Source organism: Trypanosoma melophagium (genome assembly GCF_022059095.1).
Source record: "Trypanosoma melophagium isolate St. Kilda chromosome Unknown ctg35segment0, whole genome shotgun sequence".
Taxonomy (NCBI): Eukaryota; Euglenozoa; class Kinetoplastea; order Trypanosomatida; family Trypanosomatidae; genus Trypanosoma; species Trypanosoma melophagium.
Genome location: NW_027125172.1, coordinates 375,001 through 394,345, shown reverse-complemented (window position 1 = coordinate 394,345; position 19,345 = coordinate 375,001). Strand labels below are relative to the sequence as shown.

Genomic DNA, 19,345 nt, shown 5'->3' with positions numbered 1-19,345 from the left:
ATATATATATCGATCAGTTCTCATCTTTCCCTAATGTTGCTTTTTCTTTGGTTAACTCCATGCCTTTTTTTTTTTTATTCGATTGATATTATCGAAAGCGCACCGATAACCGTTCTGTGTCCTCTCATAGATCTCTTCACTTTATTCTGACCACATCATTTTCCTCTTTTTTTCGTGTGTGTGTGTGTATGTTTATTGTTCTTATTTTTCTCCATTTGCTTCAATACATAAATAGTGCTCTGTTTTATGAGTGTTTGCTTTTTTTTCATCTTTCTCCTTTTTTATATTGTAACTCTTTTTCTCTTCATTTCTCTTTGCATTTCTATGTCTTTGCTTCTGTGCACATTTATGTGTATGTAGAAGCACTCTGTTGACAAAAATTGAGTGAAACATCTGCCATTAGACATACCAGGACGACCCATTTTAGAAAGGCGAAAAGGGTAAAGAAACTTTACAGTACCAATAAAAAAAGGACAGCATTACTTTGCCTCAGGAGAATAGACGCAATAGCTCTAACTCACTCAACCCCTTCCCCGACCAAAAAAGAAAAAAGGTGTTTGGGAAAGGCGAAGAATAAGAAATAGAAGAAGGAACAGTACCGGAAATCTCTCATTTGTTATTGTTTTTGTTTTATTTAGTTTATTATTATTATTATTATTATTATTATTATACCATTGCCTTAAATGGTAGCACCCAAAGAAGGCTCTGTTACGATGAGAAAGGGCTTAAGTACCGTACAGAGGCGGGTCTACTGGCTCATTGGTATTGGAATGACATGTGCGGTAATTCTGATTGTAAGTATAGCCGTTCCCATTACTGTATTTCAGGCGCGTGATCAATATCGACGAGAGAAACGTTGGTATGAGGAGATTAACGAAGCAGATCGATGGGCTTCCACATTTCGCAGTACTGTTATTGATGCTATTGCGCTGACACACGGGATTGAGGGATTTACGTTAGCGTCTATGACCTCACTACCACCTTTTAATGGTCCGGTGGAAGATCGCATACGTGGGCAAATGTTTGGTCGATTTCAAAGTGTGGCTTCCAAGATGTATTCAACAACAACATTTAGGCCGGCATTTATACTTGCACCAGGGGGTGTAGTCTTGCAGACGTTCCCAGAATATGAGGATTTATTTAAGTATGATTTTTTAGATCCCAAAAATGAGTTGGGAGAGCCAACAGCAATTGAATCTATTGATACCGCAAGTGTTGTAGTATTTGGACCACTTAATCAACCTCTCCCTTTTCCTGGGAAATGGCATATTGTTGTGCGTGATCCTATCTATAATGTTACAGATATTGCTAATGCATCAAGAAAAAATTTTTGGGGGTTTTCACTTGTTGTTCAAGATGTAGATGCTATGATGGATGGTCTTATGCTTGACGAAAGTACACAAAGGAAAGGTCTTGATTATCTCAGCTACACTGTTGGACGTACAACAGATGAAATTGTACCTATCCGGTTCTCACTAAAGCCAAATCCAACATTAGAAGAAATGAGAGAATTTATTGATACTGGTACAAGTCGAACAGTTTTACGTAATCGTCTCAGTTGGTATATTTGTTTGCGTAGTAGATATCAAAAACCAGAACTTACACGAACAACTGTTGTTATTGTTATTGTTTCTGCTGTATTTGGTTCTTTACTTATTTTTCTTATTGGAGCCTCTATAGTTTTGGTATGCTTACGAGACTATGATGGATGGAATCATGCACCCAAAACAACTCCCTTTGCAATGGCTGTTATTGGTCCTTGTAGTGGAGAACAATTATGGGAATTGGCTCCTGAACGTATGTTAAATGTATCAGAAAGGTTAGCAGCTGTGCAAGGACGAGAGATTGTACGCCATCACGCGTATGAAGGGGTACAGTTGCATCCATATACCACTACAGTTATTACCCGTACAGTAGAATCTGCTTTACAGCTCTGTTTTGGTATTCTTGAAGAGTTACAGTCACAGCCTATTGATGATCCGTTACGAGAACTGTTAGGAGATGATGGTCGATTGCTTGTTGCATGTGCGGTACATTGGTGTACAGATGCCACAGTGCGTATGGAAACTCTTAGTAGAAGTATTCGTTATGAAGGTCCTGATGTAGTTTATGGTGGACGTATGTGGGTGTTTGCAGCACCGAATGAAGTTTCCATAAGTGAAGCCGCACGAAGAGTTGCGAATAATCTTCCTGGAGTATTAATTCGGCCACTTGCTAGTGTTTTCTTGCGTGGTGTAGCAGAACGTCAGGATTTATACACTATTACTATTCCAAATAACAAACGTCTTATGGCAGCTTCTTTGCTCGCAAAAAGAGATACATCTATTAATGATGTTCCGATAATATCATCACCTGGTGTAGAAAAGGCAACAGAAAATCCATTATCAATGTGTTCAGGAGGACTCTTACAGTCAAATCGTTTTAGTTCTGGAGAAGTTCAGGGATCGGGTGCAGATTCTAGTGGGGTGTTGTCCTCTGAGTCAAGTTCTTGGGTAACGGAGTCTAGTGGAGTTGGTTTGAACCATGGCGGTAGTAATAGTAACGGCAGTGGCTGTGGCGGTAATATGAAGAACCACCACCACCACAACCGCACCTCTGATACTGCAAATGGAACAAGAGGATTAAAACAAATTAATGTTCCCAAGACGTTAATTGAATTAGTTCCAACAGATGAAATGTCTCCCATACATCAACATCGTGATGTAAATGCCCGCCCCACACCTCCGTTATCATCCGCCGATAGTAACAGTAAGAGCTTTGGCCATGACGGTGGTGCGAAACCCCGCATAACCAGAGAACTAAAGTCGGGCGGCAGACTTCTGGAAAATGATCAGCTCTGTCTTGTGCAAATGCAGAAAAGCAGCAATCTGAGCAATAATAGCAATAGTACCAATAATAATAGCAATAAGAAGCCGCATTCAAATAATGCCCATGGTTTATTAAATCGAAGTGTCTCGGATTTGCGAGAAAGTCTAGTTTTACATGATGGGGACTTTCTCACAGAGGCGTTATTACATCCAAAGATCCCCACCTCTGTAGATACACATCTCCGGGCTGTGTTTGAGCAGCAGGCTTTGGTGCTGGATCTCAGTTACGACTCTGTTCGTACCATTATTTACTACTTTTTCTCAGCCTTTAAAGTGTTATTAAAACCGCTTGCCGAGGCGGAACGCAGCAACATATTTCGCCGCTTTGTTATGGCATTTGGAATTCCACTCCACGATGTTGTGGAACACCTCGCGGTGCGTTGTGCACTGCGGCACATCCAGCAGTTGGATGACACCCGTTCACTGCGCTGGAACTGCCAGCAACAGGCACAATTGCAGTTGTTAGTGCGATTGCCGCGGGGCTCATCGCCGTTAGTTGATTGCAGTGGGACTACGCGGACGAGTGAATCCTTCTTTCCTTCTGTGTCACGTTCAGTCGATGGTTAACTAAGTGAGTGAGTGAAATAAGATATGCAATATGTGTTTATTGGGGAGAGGGATCAGAAAGAGGAAAACAGATTGTATAGCAGAGGTAGGGAGTAATTTGAAATGTTGAGTTTATGTTTTGTTTTGTTTTTTCCTTTTTACCGTCCTCACGTTTATTTGCGTTGGAGCGATTATATATAAAGCAAAGGAAAAAAGAAAAAAGAAATGAGGTGAAAGAGGAGGTGAATATGTTGTAAGGGAAATGAAACAAGGTTGGATGAATGGGCGTTTATGACTTTTGCTTGTAACACTATATATATATATATATATATATATATATATATATTGCGGAATTTAGTGGCTGTTTTATCCAAAGTAAAAATAATGTAAAGCAGAGAACTCTTTCACTCTTTTATTTTGGTGGTTCACCTCTGCGTGCTTTTTTTTTTCACATGACGAAAACCAATATAGGACTTATTGGAAGGGATTTAAAGAAAAAATAGTTTATTATTGTTTCTTTTGTGTGTGTGTTTTTTTTTTTCTTTTTTTTATTGGAACTGGGGTGATCGGGATTGGATTTATATATATTGCAAAATATTCATCTATAATAAGTAAGAAACCTTTCTCTCTCTCTCTCTCTCTCTTCTGGTTGCTCTGTACATGTCTCAGTGCAAGAGGGAAATCATAATGATAATACGCTCAAGAGACAGTTGGAACTGGAAGAAAAAATTTGGAAATGAATGAGTAAAAAAAGAAGATGTATGTGGTTAATAAGTAAGTTGGTGCATCTAGTGTTTGGTTTTGCTGTGTTCTTATTACCAGTAGGAAATTTATACATTTTTATTACGTATATTGCAATGGTAAGGGGGGGAATGCGCACCCACTCCCGACAATACAAAAAGAGACCAAAAAAACATGATAGAATAAGTCTTGCATACTTTTAAAAAGGAATAATAGTTTTGTGTGATTGCGCTCATGTAGTTGTCTTTTGTTTTTTGCTTTTTTTTTTTTCATCGCTTTCTACACTCCTTCGGATCTGTATTATTATTATTATTATTATTATTATTATTATTATTATTATTATTATTATTATTATTTATTTTTCGTTTTCTCATCCAAGATTAGACTTATACCCTAACCATTTTTCCCTTTTTTTGTCTAACATCACCAACTTCTGTACAAACTATCTAATACGATTTCTCTTTTCTCTTTTTTTCCCTCTTTTCTTACTTTTTTCTTATTGGAAAGATATGGTGCGTTGCAAAGCTGCACGCATACGAGACTCCCTCGTTTGTCTACATATCGTTACCCAACAACAACAAGAAGAGGAAAATAATAATAATAATAATAATAATAATAATAATAATAATAATAATAATAATAATAATAATAATAATAATAATAATAATAATAATGATTCTTCTTGTTTGTATGAACTGGATGTGTATGCACTTTGTGCGGAGATTGCGTGTAGAATGAGTTTGTTGGGAGGTCTGGCCGTAGAAGCACCGGAGGAGGCAATCTCCATTGTGGACGTCCACCGCAGTAGTGTTAAAGGCTCTTCTTCTTCTGTTTATGTTAATAATAATAATAGTGTATCTTTTCTTAACGTGTACGAGGTGGTGCTGCGATTACCGCAGGCAACTGTGTTAGCAGTCGCAACTCTGCGAGCGGCGTGTGTTACGTTGATGGAAGGACCGTTAGTGGAAAAGAAAAGGAGGAAGAAGAAGGGGCGGCAGGAACGGACAGTGCGGATGGTACCAATTGCAGTGCGAGTCGTTAAATTGGCAAAGGGATTGTAAAACTGGAATTACTTCATCCTTTTATATATTTTTTTTATTTGTGTATATATAAATAGATGAATATTTTATTTTGTTTTTCTTATTTTTTGTTTCCCACCCCTACAATGCTTCTGTTTCTTTTTCATTTCCTTTTCGATATATATATACCTGCAACTTGGAGTGGTCTGGCGTTGCTGTGTAGCACCGCAAATAGAGTAACAATCCAGAGGAGAAAAGAAAACACAGGAAAAGGGAAACACACAAAGCAAAACTAGAGTGTAATATCTCTTTCTTCTCTCTTTTCAACTCTGGAATGACGCAACAGTATGACACACCAAGCCAACTTCCCCCATCATTGTCTGTAGCATCATTGGGTGATAGTAGAGCCGCAAATCTCAATAGTGTTTCACCCATGCTCTTCTTAGCAACGACAACTGAAGGTGTGGGGGAAGGAGTGCAGGCTCTGCAGGGAACAACGGCACTATTGCCATCTCTGTTGACATCACCACACTCGCCCATCTCGCCAATCGTTACGGGTGCGGATGGTGTTTACAGATGCGTGTATAATAGCAATAGTCTGCGTGTAAACAGTAACAATAGCAACAACAACAACAAAACACCAGAAATCATCCCAGATGCCGTTATGCCTACTGTCTTACTGGAGAATTTAATGCGAGTGAGTGGATCATCATTTGCGGCCTTGGGTCCCTCGTTAAATCCAAGTAATAACAGTGGTGGAATGCGTGCTAAGAATGTTCTTCATGTCGATGGCAGCACTAGTGATGAATTGAAGTATCAAGTACAACTCTCCACACCGCCGTCGTTTGTACTCGCCTCGCCTTTTCCCGTAACAACAGTTACACCCACTAATACTAATAATAACACTACTAATTCTACTGCTGTTATTTCGCCTACGCGGGGAACACAAATACGTGGCGTTGCTGCAAAGGAAGTTGGTTGTGTTGCATTGGGCGCAGGACAGGCAATGAACTGCGCCATATGCTTTTCATTTCAAGATGATGATGATATGGATGATATAGAGACTGTGTGTTGTACATTATCCATATCTTCAGAGTTGAGTCAACAGCAAAAGAATAGCGAGACAGCAGTGGTACATACAGATAACGGTGTCTGTGCAGGAACAAACACTACTACTACTACTACTACTACCACTACTACTACTACTAATAATAATAATACGGTGGGAGGTGTACGATTGACGTGCGGTCATGCATTTCACTCCAATTGTTTGCAGCGATGGTTGCTCAGCAGTAATATTTGCCCAATGTGCCGACGTGAAGTGGTGTCATCCACGACCAAATAGCTGTATTATTATTATTATTATTATTATTATTATTATTATTATTATTATTATTATTATTATTATTATTATTATTATTATGCATTCCTTCTCTATCCATTCATTTACCTTTTGTTATTACGTGTGTTTTCCTTCTCGCTTGTACCGCTTAGGTCTCTTTTTCTCTCTTGATTTTTTTTCTCTTTGCCTCTGTAGCGGCTTGCTATTACTTTAGAAAGAGAAGTAATTAAAAGATAAAAGAAAACAAGGGTTCTAGCACCGCATTATCTTTATGCTTCTTCGGGTGCATTTTTCTCACACTTTAGCAGTGAGACGAATTCCATTTCAAGTATTCACTTCACCATTGCTTCCACGAAACTTTTCTTACACCTCATGTTTTTCTTATTGTTTGACTACTGTGTGCCGGTATGGCAGTAGTCAACATGTTTCTTCCTCCTATGCTGTGGTTGAAGAGACTGTTAATATGCAGCAGCAACAGGAAAAGGAGGATTTAATAAATCAAGCAGAATTGTTCGCATCTATGGAAGATGATACTCCTACTACGGCGTACAAGGTGGAAGAGCGAGTGATATTGGATAAGGAAGTTATTGCAGACGCGATGGAATTGGAAAATGTGACGGCAAATGATTTTTTGAATGAGGATGAGGAAATTCCCCTCGTAGTACCAGAGCAGAATGAAGAGGATAGTAATAGGCATAATAGTAACCAAGAGAAAAAAATGGAAACCAATATTTTAGTTCCCCCTGCCTCCGAGACGTGGATAGCAATAATGCAAGACTCTTCCAGTTATTTAAGCAAACAAGATGCTCTTTATCTTGCAGTTCCTACACCACAAGAGGCTCAACTTCCACCTGCAGCTACACCATCTCTCTCATCTTGTGTTATGGTTGTTTTTGCGGCTAATGATTTACGTGTTCATGATAACTATGCATTGGCTCTTGCTGCTGTACGCGCAGAACAGTCAGGCGGAATACCAGTTGTTGCCGTTGCCGTTGTGGATTACCGTATGTTTGCCCAACCCAGTGCGGTTGGGGCCTTTTTTCGTCAAGGTCCAATGCGTGCAAGTTTTTTTCTTGAAACTTTAGAGAAGTTACGTGAAAAACTTGAGGGAGAATTACATGTACCACTTCTTATTAGATGTGGTCGTCCTGAGGAACATATTCCTCGTCTTGCTGTGGAATGTGGGGCTACAGATATATTTCTTACAACACAATACGCCCCTCATGAGAAGGAGGTTCATGATACCATTATGGATAGGATTAAACGTCGACGCTGGATAAGCCGTGATGCTGAAACTGGCCTTATAGCAACAGAACATGATGCCACTCTAATACATCCCTATATTAATAATAGTATTAATAATACTAATAATAATAATAATTCCAGTAGTAATAAATGTAAACATGTAGTAGTACCAAGTGAAGCACCTGTACCACATAGTGTATGGCAAACAACACTTGTTCATGTGGATGACTTGCCTGTCCCTGTTGCTGCCATGCGAGAAGGAGAACGGTGGTATCATGATGATGTTACGATTGCCAGAATTCGTCCTACACGACCGTATGATGCTTACATTGCACGTATTACTTCACTACCATCCCGCTCTGAACTTCTCCCCACAGCATCGGAGTTGCGTGGTGTACAACCCCCACCCGCCTATCGCGGTGCCATACCAACATTAACGCAGTTGGGATATGGCAGTGCAGAGGCCTTTGTAATATCTGAAGTTATCGCCACACAATCTTCACATCCGCCTGGTGAAGTGGCAGCGATGGAACGTGTAGAGGCGTGGCTTGCAGATGCGGGTGTTACATCACTATTAAGACAAGGACGAGAACATCGTACGAATACAAAGTTATACTCTCAACGTCTTTCACGTCTCTCTCCATACATTGCCGTTGGTGCACTCTCACCGCGTCGTCTGTATGAGTCTCTACGGATTTACACAAACGAACATCTACGGGATCAATTTGTGCAAATGCAATACCGGGAGGCATTACTACGGTTATCACGACGTGATTATTGGCATTGGATGGGACTACGATATGGACCACAACTCTTCTATTCCTATGGTCCACATCCTGAACACACCGATGATATTCCAGACTGGCGCCATGATGCAAAGATTGTACAAAAGTGGTGTGCGGGACTTACTGGTATTCCACTCGCAGATGCGGCGATGCGGGAATTAAACACCACCGGCTTTGTTGCCCACGAAGGCCGACAGGCGCTGGCGTGGTTACTTACACGTGGATATGGACAGGACTGGCGTCTTGGTGCAGAGTGGCTGGAGCGGTGTTCGCTAGACTTTGATCCATTTATCTGTTATGGGAACTTTGCCTACTGCAGTGAACTTATTCGAGATGACTTTGGTGAGGCGGTTCGTAATATTCACTGGCTCGCCCATCATCATGATCAGACTGGTATTTATGTGAAGAAGTGGCTTCCACAGTTGAGTAAAATTCCACCTGTGTACATTCACAGACCACACGTTCTCACCCCACGCATGCAGGCGATGCATGGAGTACAACTTGGAAAGAACTATCCATATCCCATGAAGTTATGGGATGGTGCCCAATACACATTAAGTAGTGATGATCTTACAACCCACTTTGACAAATCCAGTCTATGGCAGGAAAGGGCAAAGAATGGGGCTGGTGGTCCTGGATACACAGAGGCACTGCGACATGGACTTGCTATTATGAAAGTGAATGAGTGGACTTTGGCAGAGTTAGAAGATGATGTAAGACAACGGCCGTGGGTACATCATCTCCCGAAATCGGCATTTCCAGATAATGAGGAAGAAGAAGAAGAAGAAATGCATCACATTACGGCTCGACGCAACAGACCTGCACAAAAAGAGGAACAACAGCAGCAACTTGTGTCTTTGGTGTAGCGATAATTTAATATTACAGCTTTTCCATATATATATATATATATATATAGCTTCTTGGAAACACGGAGAATTTTTTTTCTTTCTCTTTTGTGGTATCCTCTCCTTTGGGAGTGACTGGATTGGAAGACTGGTTATCTTTACATTATTTTTTTCCTTTTCTCTCTTTATGCTGAGAAATGGCATCTTGGTAGCGAATGAGCTCTTTGTATGTTTTTTTTCTTTTTGAATATTTGCCTTTTTTTCGTATATACATATTGCTAGGTTTCTGTAAACTCCACTAAACCAAAAGGAAAAGAAAAAAAACACATATGCCCTATCCGTATTCATTACAGTATCGCGAAAGCGCATCAAGGGATGTAGTGGTAAAGTATGATGTCGGAGTACTGGCGGATGGAAGTGTCACTCGTGAACTCTCTAAATGCGGTAAACACGCGAAGGGTAATATATTTCTTGCTGCATGCGACGGGGATGTACCGGCGATACGAATGTTTCTCAGTGCTGGTGTGAATATAAATAGCATGGGACAACCCGATCCGGCGTATGGTCCCTCATTTGACAGACGTACACTATTTAGTGCCACGCCTCTCTGTTTTGCCGCCGGCTACGGCCGAGAAAAGGCGGTGGCGGCTCTACTGGAGGATGGCGCCGATGTGTTGAAGGCATCTTCTACTGGACTTAAACCCGTCGACTACGCGAGACACCGCAGTTATACAGCCATTGTGGAAATGTTAGAGGCAGCGGAGGCGCGACTGCAATCTAGTAGAGGGGAGACGCACCAGGAACAGGAAGAGTAATAACAAGAGTCGGGTGATATGGGCAGTAGAGGTCATTGTAGAAGTAGCCTGAATGTAGTTTCTCTGTTTCTTTTCTCTGCTTTTAGTGGTATATATATATATATATGACTGTATTTATGTAAAGTAACGCGCAGGGAGAGGAATATGAATATACCCACATGGAATCCACTTTGATAATTCCCTCTTCCATTCCAATCAAAGTCGCGTTTCGTTGTCCTCCTTTTTTTTCTTTTGTAATTTATTTGAAATTCACTTGAAACTGTTGCAGGAACAGCTAGAGGTGGTTCAACCATATTATTATTATTATTATTATTATTATTATTCACTCCGTTCCATTGACCCTACATTAGGGAAAAGTATGATACTCTGCATATCATTCTTACTGTATTATGTTTATATTTTAAATATTGTCCAAAGTGATACTATTTGATTTTTTGTTATTTCCTCTTTTTTTGTATTTTCAATTCTGCTTACTACAAATATTTCTTGTTTATATTTTTTTACCTTTTATTCCTTTCTTTTTATCATTATTCTCTTTTTTCTTCTCTTTTTCTTTTTGGTATTCCATAGGGAACCCTTTGGGTCTTATAAGTGCTAATAGATTTCTTCTTACCTCTTTCTTTCCTTCATTTCTTTAATTATTGGCGAATTCTCGTGTGTATCTCTCTGCGATATTATATATATATATATATATAAGTATATACTGTTAGAAAGAAAGTATTCTTGCCGAATGGGTTCTGTCTGTGTTACACCAACCGAACGGCTTGTTGCGATGCAAAGTGGTGTTAATAGAGTCGTGAATTGTAATCCATTAGAAGTAAATCTTCACTCATCACCGTTTCATACAGGCACAAAACAACAATATAATCAACAAGAACATGAAAAGGCAGAACAACAAGAGCGGGGAAAACAGGAGAATAAAAGGAATCATAAGCAGGAAGAATCTACTAAGGGTACTCAAGATGTATCTACAGATGCATCACTTATGAATTCTAAAGATGTTTCCTCCATATTGTTTCTTTCTTATCTAATGAGTAGTGAGGCGTATAAAAAGAAAGCTGTAGAGATTAATCATATCCGAAAAGGATTTGACAACTGTATGAAAAGTAATTTAATTTCAGTTGATACTGGGGAAACAAATGTCAACAATAATAAACCGAATAAGAAAAATAGTTATGATGACCATCAAAATGGTATAGTGGAAGAAGTAAGAATTGCAGAAGCAAATCAAACCAAAGAAGTTCGATTGCAAAGTAAAAAAGGTGTTGATATTACTACTACGAATACGACTCCGACAACCACAACCAATCACATTATAAAACGAGATAATTTCCTCCAGCTTAGTTGTAGTGTTACAACAGACGATCAGGCCATATTGACACACTCTATTGACTGCTCCGATAGTCTTCTCGCAGATGTTGCTGATCATATTCCTGGAATAGAACTGAAAGACGCCATAGAGCAAAATGTATTGGATTGTGTAAAGCGAAACTTTATAAAGCGATTGCCGCATCATTTATTACAATATGTATTTCGTGCGTTAGCCTTGCAAAGTGTTACACGTATGGTGCCTGGATCTATTATGACACCACAACTTATATTAGAATGTCATATGGATATAAAGGGAGAACGTCCAAGTAGTAGTAATATAAAGACTATTGATTTAGATGCTCTGCGTCAAAAAGTACCAAAGATTATTCGCTACCGTATACTTGCCTTTCGGGAGGCTCAAATTGCTAAAGCGATTGCCGCACAAAATAATAATAATAATAATAATAATAATAATAATAATAATACTGCTACCACCACCACAGGGGTAGAAAGTGAATCACCCAAATCTCGATTACCTGCAAGAAGTAATGAAAACAAAGGAAAACGCAAGGGTGTATCTCTCGTAGAATTATGTAAAGATTCTTTTACTCGTAGAAAAGTCGCAGCCACTCTTTTACGTTCCAATCACGGTAATGCCATTGCATTTGGTGCAGCTCTTCCTCAAGGTATTTTACGCACCATGTTAATGGGATCACACTTATTTCTCCCAAAGAATGGTAATATTCCCGGTAAGAGTGGATTATCATTTAGCAGTATAAATAACGGTACTTCAGGCGCCTTCAATCGCTTCTCTACCACAACGGAGTGTGTGAACTCAGCCGCTTCATTTGAAATGATGCCGTCACTCTTCTTAAAGATTGGTCATAGTCAGAGAATATCTATGCGTGATTGCCATAAAGCACGACGTGTACGTCGACATGAAATACAACCAATGTTTAAACGGGAGTTTCTCGCCACACTGGTATCGGGATATGAAAGTCTATGCACATATGCTACAACGATGTTGCCAGAGTTTTTTGTCGGACTCAGGACATTTCCTACACAACCGCGACAAGCCGTAGTTTCTGCTGTACAGGCAACATTACACAGAATGAATAATGCGATAGCGAGGGAAATTATCCAGTATGATGTTACGATGCAGTCTAATAATCGTCACTTGATACGAGCTCCATCTGTGGATCTCTCTGTTGTTTATCTTCGCGAGGATTCTCTCTATTACGCCTCCACACCTGGCATGATGGGTATGTTATTTCTATTTACGGATGAGACACGGCGAGTCTGTGCTGAACTCGGTGAAGGATATGTAGATATTACTAGTAATCTTCCTAACAACAACCATAGTGCTAGTCGTGATACGCTAGATGATTCTATTGCAACAAGCAGTCTTAGTAGTTCTACAAGATTTGAGGCACTCAAGTCGCGTAAAGCGTATGAATTACCCGAAACACCGTCTGGTATGATTGATCTTTCAAAGATACGAGGCATCGTACCAGGTATGTTTAATAAAGAGACTGGTATAGATAATAATATGATGATGCAGATGGGTTATCGTCTAATTATTGCCCAAAATGTTTCCTACTGGAAATCGGTATTATCGGATACTCAAACGCAACCTAGAAGAACTAGTCCCTTAAAATTAAATGGAAATTGTCAAGTTCGTAGTCGCGAGCAACAAGGGAAAGAGAAATTAGTATTAGTAGAAGAAGAACTATTCCCATCGCCAGAAGAAATTCCACATGCCGATATCTTATTACCGCATGTTATGATATCTGCGGTTTCCGAGTTTTGGCATTCTATTTCTCCTGCGGCCGTGTGGGAATTACTGCGATGGATGCTCCTGCTCGATCGTGATGCCGCCAATAAGACTATGCAGACACAGGAGCATCCTAATTCTAATAATACTGAGATATCCGGAACAAGAATGACAACAGCAATAAAAACAACACCAATCCGATATATTTCTGCCCTTCGTTCCAGTACATCTCTCCACTCTGGCATTAAAAGACGTTTAGAGCAGTTCTACAACAAACGTGTTTCGTATTATGTGGCGATGGATACAGTTTACAGCATGACTCCGCAGGAAGTAATGGATGGGGCGATGCACAAATCGTGTATGCGTGAAGTCCCACTGCCGGTGTTCATTGAACAAAATACAAATCGCGCGGCCGAACAATTCGCAATGGGCAATTCGCTCGGCGATGCGATGGCGGCGGTACTCGCGAATGCCGTGCGGGAACAATGGCCATTGTGGGCCCATCACACGAGAGAGGACGCAATAGAAATAGCGGAGGACGCAATAGAAATAGCAGAAGAGGAGAAGGAGAAGAGGAAGTTTACGGGATCTTCGTGTGCGGTAATGGTGGTTGTGATACCAGAAGCTGCGGCAGCAACAGTAAAGTAATGTGATGTAATGTAATGGGGGAAAAAATGCAGGTGAAAGGAAGAAGAAGAGGAATCATAATAATAATAATAATAATAATAATAATAATAATAATAATAATAAAATTGCTTGAGCGTAAATGCAATTATTTATCTATCTATTTATTTATTTATTTATTTATTTATTTCCCTTTTTTTCTTTTTGGTTTGGTTTTGACAAGAATAATACAGAGCGGAGACGGAAAAAACAAAAACGAAAAAAATATATTGAGTCTGCCACGGCAGTCACGAATAAAATAACAACAACGAAAAAAAAAAGACGTTGTTTTATTTATTTACTCATTTATTTATTTCTGATGTTGTACTTTAGTTTTTAATGTCTTCATTTACTCTTGACCTTCTTTTTTTTTCCTTTTTTGTTTCTTTCTTTGCGTCTGCTGTGGTCCTCTCCCCCTTTGCGGGGATATGTGTGGTGGATTGCATCGATATAGCAATATAAATAAAAAAAGGACATAATGGCAGATATGCAAAGGGGGAAACTTGAAAAAAAAATAATAATAATTGGTATTATCTTTTCTCATCTTAAAATGCCTTTTATCTTTTTTTTTGCAAAATGAAAGGAAAACAGAAAATGTAATTCACTCATACGTACAGATACATATGAGTGAAATCAGTACTACAAAGTGAAAAAAAAAGAGTATTAAGGCTAATTGTTTCATTTCGTGTTATTGTGTTGTATTACCACTATTACTATCTACTTTATTTCATCTGATTTCAACTTTTTTTGGTTTCATTTTCTTTTTTATGTGCCTTTTCTCTTTTCTCTTATTTCTTTTTCCTCTTTCAGCCCCTACTGAGACTTATTTATATAAATGTATCTGTGTGACCGCGTTTTTATTTTACGTTTCGTGTCATCCCTTTCCCTTCTTTTCCGTTTCTTTCTTATCATTGTTGATGCTATCTTTCTTGTTTGGACTTTTATTGCTGCTGATAATAAATAATCAATGGTAATAATAATAAATAATAGTAATAATAATAAAGGAAGATAATCAAATGAATAAGTGAAGAACGAGGTGTTTCATGAAAGATGAAAGGAAGAGCGAAAACGAAAATGAACAAAATGTAAATAAAAAAAAAGACACCGTTTGATTTTTGTTTTGTTTTTTTATTTATTTTTATTTCCATTTGTGTCGTTTTTTCCTCCTCCCCACAACAACCCCCAGCCAAAAAGAAAATGTCAGAAAGAAACGAAAAAAAAACAATTCCCTTTCCTTCTTCTGTTGCTTCCAATCCGGAAAGCATTAGGAAACTATTCCTATTTTCTTTTTCCCTTTCCAACATTTTACGCATTTAATTAAAGTTTTCTTTTGTTAATTTTTTTTTATTTCTGTACTATATCATATATATATATATATATATATATATATATATATATATTTGTGTGATTATTTTATTTTAATTTTGATCACACGAACGTTTGTGTGTGTCTGTGTTATTTCTTTCGTACAACTTTATTCATTCACTTCCACTCCCTCCACTGCAATTACAATTGCAGTACATGTGGACTATAAGTGTACTGTCTTCCCCCAAAGAGGGTGAGAAAAGAGAGAGTCTATCAATGAAATAAGAAGAAAAATAATATAAACACCTGAGAAACATCAGAGTGGAAAGTGGAAATAAAGGCGTAATGGAAATAAAAATAAAGTGGCACGCATTTATGGTGCGGTAAAGGTCAATTAATGAAAGAGCCGACATAGAATATATAGGATACTCATTGGTTCCCTTGTATATATATATATATATATATATATATATTTATTTATTTATTTAAGAGAGAGTCTGAGCAAATTAAGAAGGTCAAGTAGAAAATTCAAACAGAAACGAAAGGGATGCAAATGTGCCGTTGTACGGGCCCATGTGTATATGTAATTATTTCTTTTTTTCCCCTAAGGAATTTCTGCGATGCCTTCTGTTTTTTTTTCCTTTTCCTTTTTGTGTATTATTATTATTATTATTATTATTATTTATTATTTATTATTTATTATTTATTATTTATTATTATTATTATTATTATTATTATTATTATTATTTATTTTCTTGTTAAATATTGTTTTATCTATGTTTGTATGAAGACAGAATAGATACGTTGACACTGTCCCTGTTGTTTTTTCATTTTCCCTATTTCTATTCCTATTTGTTTATTATTTATTTTTTTCCTCCTCACATATTTTGTGTTTTATTATGCTGTCTCATTTTTTTCTTATGGTATTCTTGTACGTGTTTGTTACCCTTTTCATCTACGTTTGTGAGTTTGTTTTGTTTTTGTTTTTGTTTTTCGCTTTCAATCTCATTTATTTATTTATTTATTTATTTATTTAGTTTACCTTTGTTATTTTTATCACTTTATGCGGTATTCACGCTCAGTTTCGGCGATCAGCCTCTTTGATTATGCCTCTCTCTCTTTCTCTCTATTTGTTTCTGTTTCTATTATCAGTTATCTGTAGGATTAATTCCCTTTTAACACTTCTGTATGGTGCATGTGTTATTTGTTTTTTTGGTTTTTTTTTTTTTTTTGGTTTTCCTTAAAATATCTCACACATGCATAGTGTGTATTGCCAGATTTTTCTAATATATATATATATATATATATATATACATATAAACAAAGGATACAATGAGAGGGTGTATCTATTTATCTTTGTTTCTATTCCTTCTTCTTTCTTTCTTTTTCATAAGGGGTATTACGAACCAATAAGAAAAATAACGAAAGGTACCACCACCATATTACAAAAGAAAGAATATATAATTATACACATATATATATATATATATATATATATATATATATATATATAATTATATAATTATATACAGACAAACACCCAAACATTAGATGGAGGGAAACTTCTACATATCCGATACCGTTATCCAGCGGGAATTGCAGTCCCGCTACGGCCGCTGTTTCACGCAGTGCCGGGAAGAAGTGAACGCGTACGGCCGCTGCGTTGAAGCCGGTCAAATTAACCGCAATTTAACGCAGGGACTCTGCAGTAATGAACGGCGGGCACTGCGGGCGTGTGTGGAGGCACACGGTAAGAAGATAAAAGAAGCAGCGAGGGAAAAACGATAAATGGAGGGAAATATCTATTTTTTTTATTTTTTCTCTTGCTCTCTGTGTGTGGGTATATATATATATATATATATATATACATGTATGAAACGAAAAAGAAGAAGAAGAGGAAGAAAAAGGCGAAAGAACATCAAAAGAAAGCAAATGCGACTGATATACATTTGGAGAGAAAGGAAATCCATTCAATGGTTTATTCATATCATTTTCTTATTTTTCTTCCTTTTTGCTTTGATTGTATTTTTATTTAATATTATCTTATTCTTTCTGTATTGTATTTTTTTTTTTTCTTATTCATTCATTTGGGCCATTATTTCCATTCTAACTATTGAAGGGAAATATAGTAGTAACAAGTATAAGGGTATCTGTGTATTATTATTATTATTATTATTATTATTATTATTATTATTATTATTATTATTATTATCTTTAATCCTCTGGATTGTATTTCCCATGGGGTTTGTAAATCATCGTCCCGTCCATCAACTTACCACTGCTATGATTCCTACCAATACAACTATTAATAATACTATTAGTAGTATTAGTAGTGGTTCTGTGGTTTCTACTCGTATGAGACTGCGCGTTTTATCACTCCACGCCTGTTGTGCCTTACGCTTCTTTGGATACTCGGCCTATAATAGTATTCGAAAACCACCCAAACGAAGTACTTCATCATCACATTCACATGAAATGGATAATAAATCTGGCGATGATAACTATAATCAACATAAATCCTCCTCTTATTATTATTATGGTCATAATAAAAGTAAAAGTAATCATCAACCTTCACACAACACTAATCATATTGGTGGTATTGGCGTTCGCACCACACAAAAATCCTCACAAAGACGACGTGAATCCAAACAAATATTCCCCGAAACCCTCAAGAGTGGACGCTACAAACAACAAAACACAAAATCCCAACGTTTATACACAGGCCCAATCTCTTCCTCTTATAATAATAATACAAATCCCCCCGATAGGCGTTTCTTCCGCAAACTCCAAGACTACCGCGAGGTGCAGGATGATGATCCGTACGCCGGTGTGTTTAGTGAACGGGCATCGGTGCAGAAACGACGCGTAAAAGAGTGGCAGCGGCAGTTTGAAGAAGAAAACGCAGATGTGGAGTTGCCGTACGAGCGTACAAACGTTATTGCGAGACTCGCCCCAAATTGGTTTGTGCGTTTCTTTATTAATATGCGGGACAGAGGCGGTGTGGATCATTTGGGGTATTTATTTATATGTATGTTTATAACGGCCGCATCACTGTGGGCTGTGGGGTGTCTCTTGTATACACCGCCGAGTAGGTCGAGGCCTATCGCCGAAGTGCGTTAAGTGTACAGAAACAGAAAACTGAAAGAAAAGAAAAAGAAAAAAGAGAGAGAGATGGTGGTATTATTGGGAAAAAGGGATGAGATGTGTAGTGTGATTGGATTACAATATATTATTTTTTATTTACCCTTTCTTGCTAAGACGTAAAGAGAGAGGGAGAGAGAGAAGGATAGTTTGTTTATTTTTTTTTTTTCTATGCGTATGCGTATGTGTAAAAGGGCATACATATGGCAATGCAGTGTATAGTAATTTCATTTATTCTCTATTTATTACTATTCATTATTAATTATTATTAATTGTTTATTATTATTATTATTATTATTATTATTATTATTATCTTTTTTCTTTTTACTTTTGTTTCTTTATATGTATATATTACTGATGAGAGAAGCTGGAAGGACCACACAGACATACAGAGCTGAGAAGAAGGGAAGGGAAGAAAAGTAACGAAATAAACTAAAAAAAAACACTTATTTCCCAACAGATTGAAGAAATAAGAAAAAGAAGGGAAAACAAAACAAAGAAAATAAAAAGAATAGAACGCTAGAAAGAAAAAAGACGAAAAAAAAAAGCAACAAAATTGCTGTGGACTGGTAGAAAACGAAAGAAAATAAAAAGCATGTCTACAAACTTTACATTGGCCTCACAGTGTCAGCTGAAGCGAGATGAGATTCATGAGCTTCTCACTCTCTCATCAGCTGCAAAAAGAGCGATAGAAACCGATAAGAATATCAATAATATTACTAATACTACTAATACTACTACTACAGGAGAAGGAAGAAGTAATGATGATGTGTTATCGCGGTGGTGTATGCGTCTTACTGCGGCACAGGTGTGTTCACTAATGCAGCATACATTAGTGCGGGTGTCTATTCCAAAAAACAAACAACAATTACTTGTGCATGGTAATAAATACATGAAACTTAACGCTTCTGCAGAGAAGCAGCAGTCACAGCAAGATCAACAAAAA

The 19,345-nt window shown here is 37.7% G+C and overlaps 9 protein-coding genes across 9 annotated transcripts in view; all 9 read left to right on the top strand.

Annotated features, from left to right (window-relative positions):
- Positions 1-713: 713 nt before the first annotated feature.
- Positions 714-3,434, top strand: LSM04_001123 (uncharacterized protein; the record flags this gene model as incomplete). The annotated part of the gene is made up of 1 exon (XM_067338756.1): positions 714-3,434. The coding sequence occupies one exon, from the start codon at positions 714-716 to the stop codon at positions 3,432-3,434; it is 2,721 nt and encodes a 906-aa protein (XP_067188621.1).
- A 1,454-nt stretch (positions 3,435-4,888) lies between these two features.
- LSM04_000785 (uncharacterized protein) lies at positions 4,889-5,215 on the top strand (the record flags this gene model as incomplete). Its single annotated transcript, XM_067338754.1, has 1 exon — positions 4,889-5,215. One exon carries the CDS (start codon positions 4,889-4,891, stop codon positions 5,213-5,215), a length of 327 nt encoding a protein of 108 aa, XP_067188613.1.
- A 292-nt stretch (positions 5,216-5,507) lies between these two features.
- Positions 5,508-6,518, top strand: LSM04_006537 (zinc finger protein; the record flags this gene model as incomplete). Its single annotated transcript, XM_067338753.1, has 1 exon — positions 5,508-6,518. One exon carries the CDS (start codon positions 5,508-5,510, stop codon positions 6,516-6,518), a length of 1,011 nt encoding a protein of 336 aa, XP_067188728.1.
- A 268-nt stretch (positions 6,519-6,786) lies between these two features.
- LSM04_004105 (DNA photolyase) lies at positions 6,787-9,411 on the top strand (the record flags this gene model as incomplete). The annotated part of the gene is made up of 1 exon (XM_067338752.1): positions 6,787-9,411. The coding sequence occupies one exon, from the start codon at positions 6,787-6,789 to the stop codon at positions 9,409-9,411; it is 2,625 nt and encodes an 874-aa protein (XP_067188669.1).
- A 308-nt stretch (positions 9,412-9,719) lies between these two features.
- LSM04_008077 (uncharacterized protein) lies at positions 9,720-10,205 on the top strand (the record flags this gene model as incomplete). Its single annotated transcript, XM_067338751.1, has 1 exon — positions 9,720-10,205. One exon carries the CDS (start codon positions 9,720-9,722, stop codon positions 10,203-10,205), a length of 486 nt encoding a protein of 161 aa, XP_067188764.1.
- Positions 10,206-10,935: 730 nt separating this feature from the next.
- On the top strand, positions 10,936-13,938 carry LSM04_001002 (uncharacterized protein; the record flags this gene model as incomplete). The annotated part of the gene is made up of 1 exon (XM_067338750.1): positions 10,936-13,938. One exon carries the CDS (start codon positions 10,936-10,938, stop codon positions 13,936-13,938), a length of 3,003 nt encoding a protein of 1,000 aa, XP_067188618.1.
- Positions 13,939-16,809: 2,871 nt separating this feature from the next.
- LSM04_008443 (uncharacterized protein) lies at positions 16,810-17,046 on the top strand (the record flags this gene model as incomplete). The annotated part of the gene is made up of 1 exon (XM_067338749.1): positions 16,810-17,046. The coding sequence occupies one exon, from the start codon at positions 16,810-16,812 to the stop codon at positions 17,044-17,046; it is 237 nt and encodes a 78-aa protein (XP_067188773.1).
- Positions 17,047-17,541: 495 nt separating this feature from the next.
- LSM04_005567 (uncharacterized protein) lies at positions 17,542-18,378 on the top strand (the record flags this gene model as incomplete). Its single annotated transcript, XM_067338748.1, has 1 exon — positions 17,542-18,378. The coding sequence occupies one exon, from the start codon at positions 17,542-17,544 to the stop codon at positions 18,376-18,378; it is 837 nt and encodes a 278-aa protein (XP_067188708.1).
- Positions 18,379-18,994: 616 nt separating this feature from the next.
- The window catches only part of LSM04_001000 (uncharacterized protein), a gene marked incomplete at both ends in the record, with an annotated part of 1,389 nt that continues 1,038 nt past the window's right edge, over positions 18,995-19,345 (top strand). Inside the window, one exon of the mRNA XM_067338747.1 lies at positions 18,995-19,345. This exon is cut by the window's right edge and continues 1,038 nt beyond it. Within this exon, the coding sequence (XP_067188617.1) occupies positions 18,995-19,345 (351 nt within the window).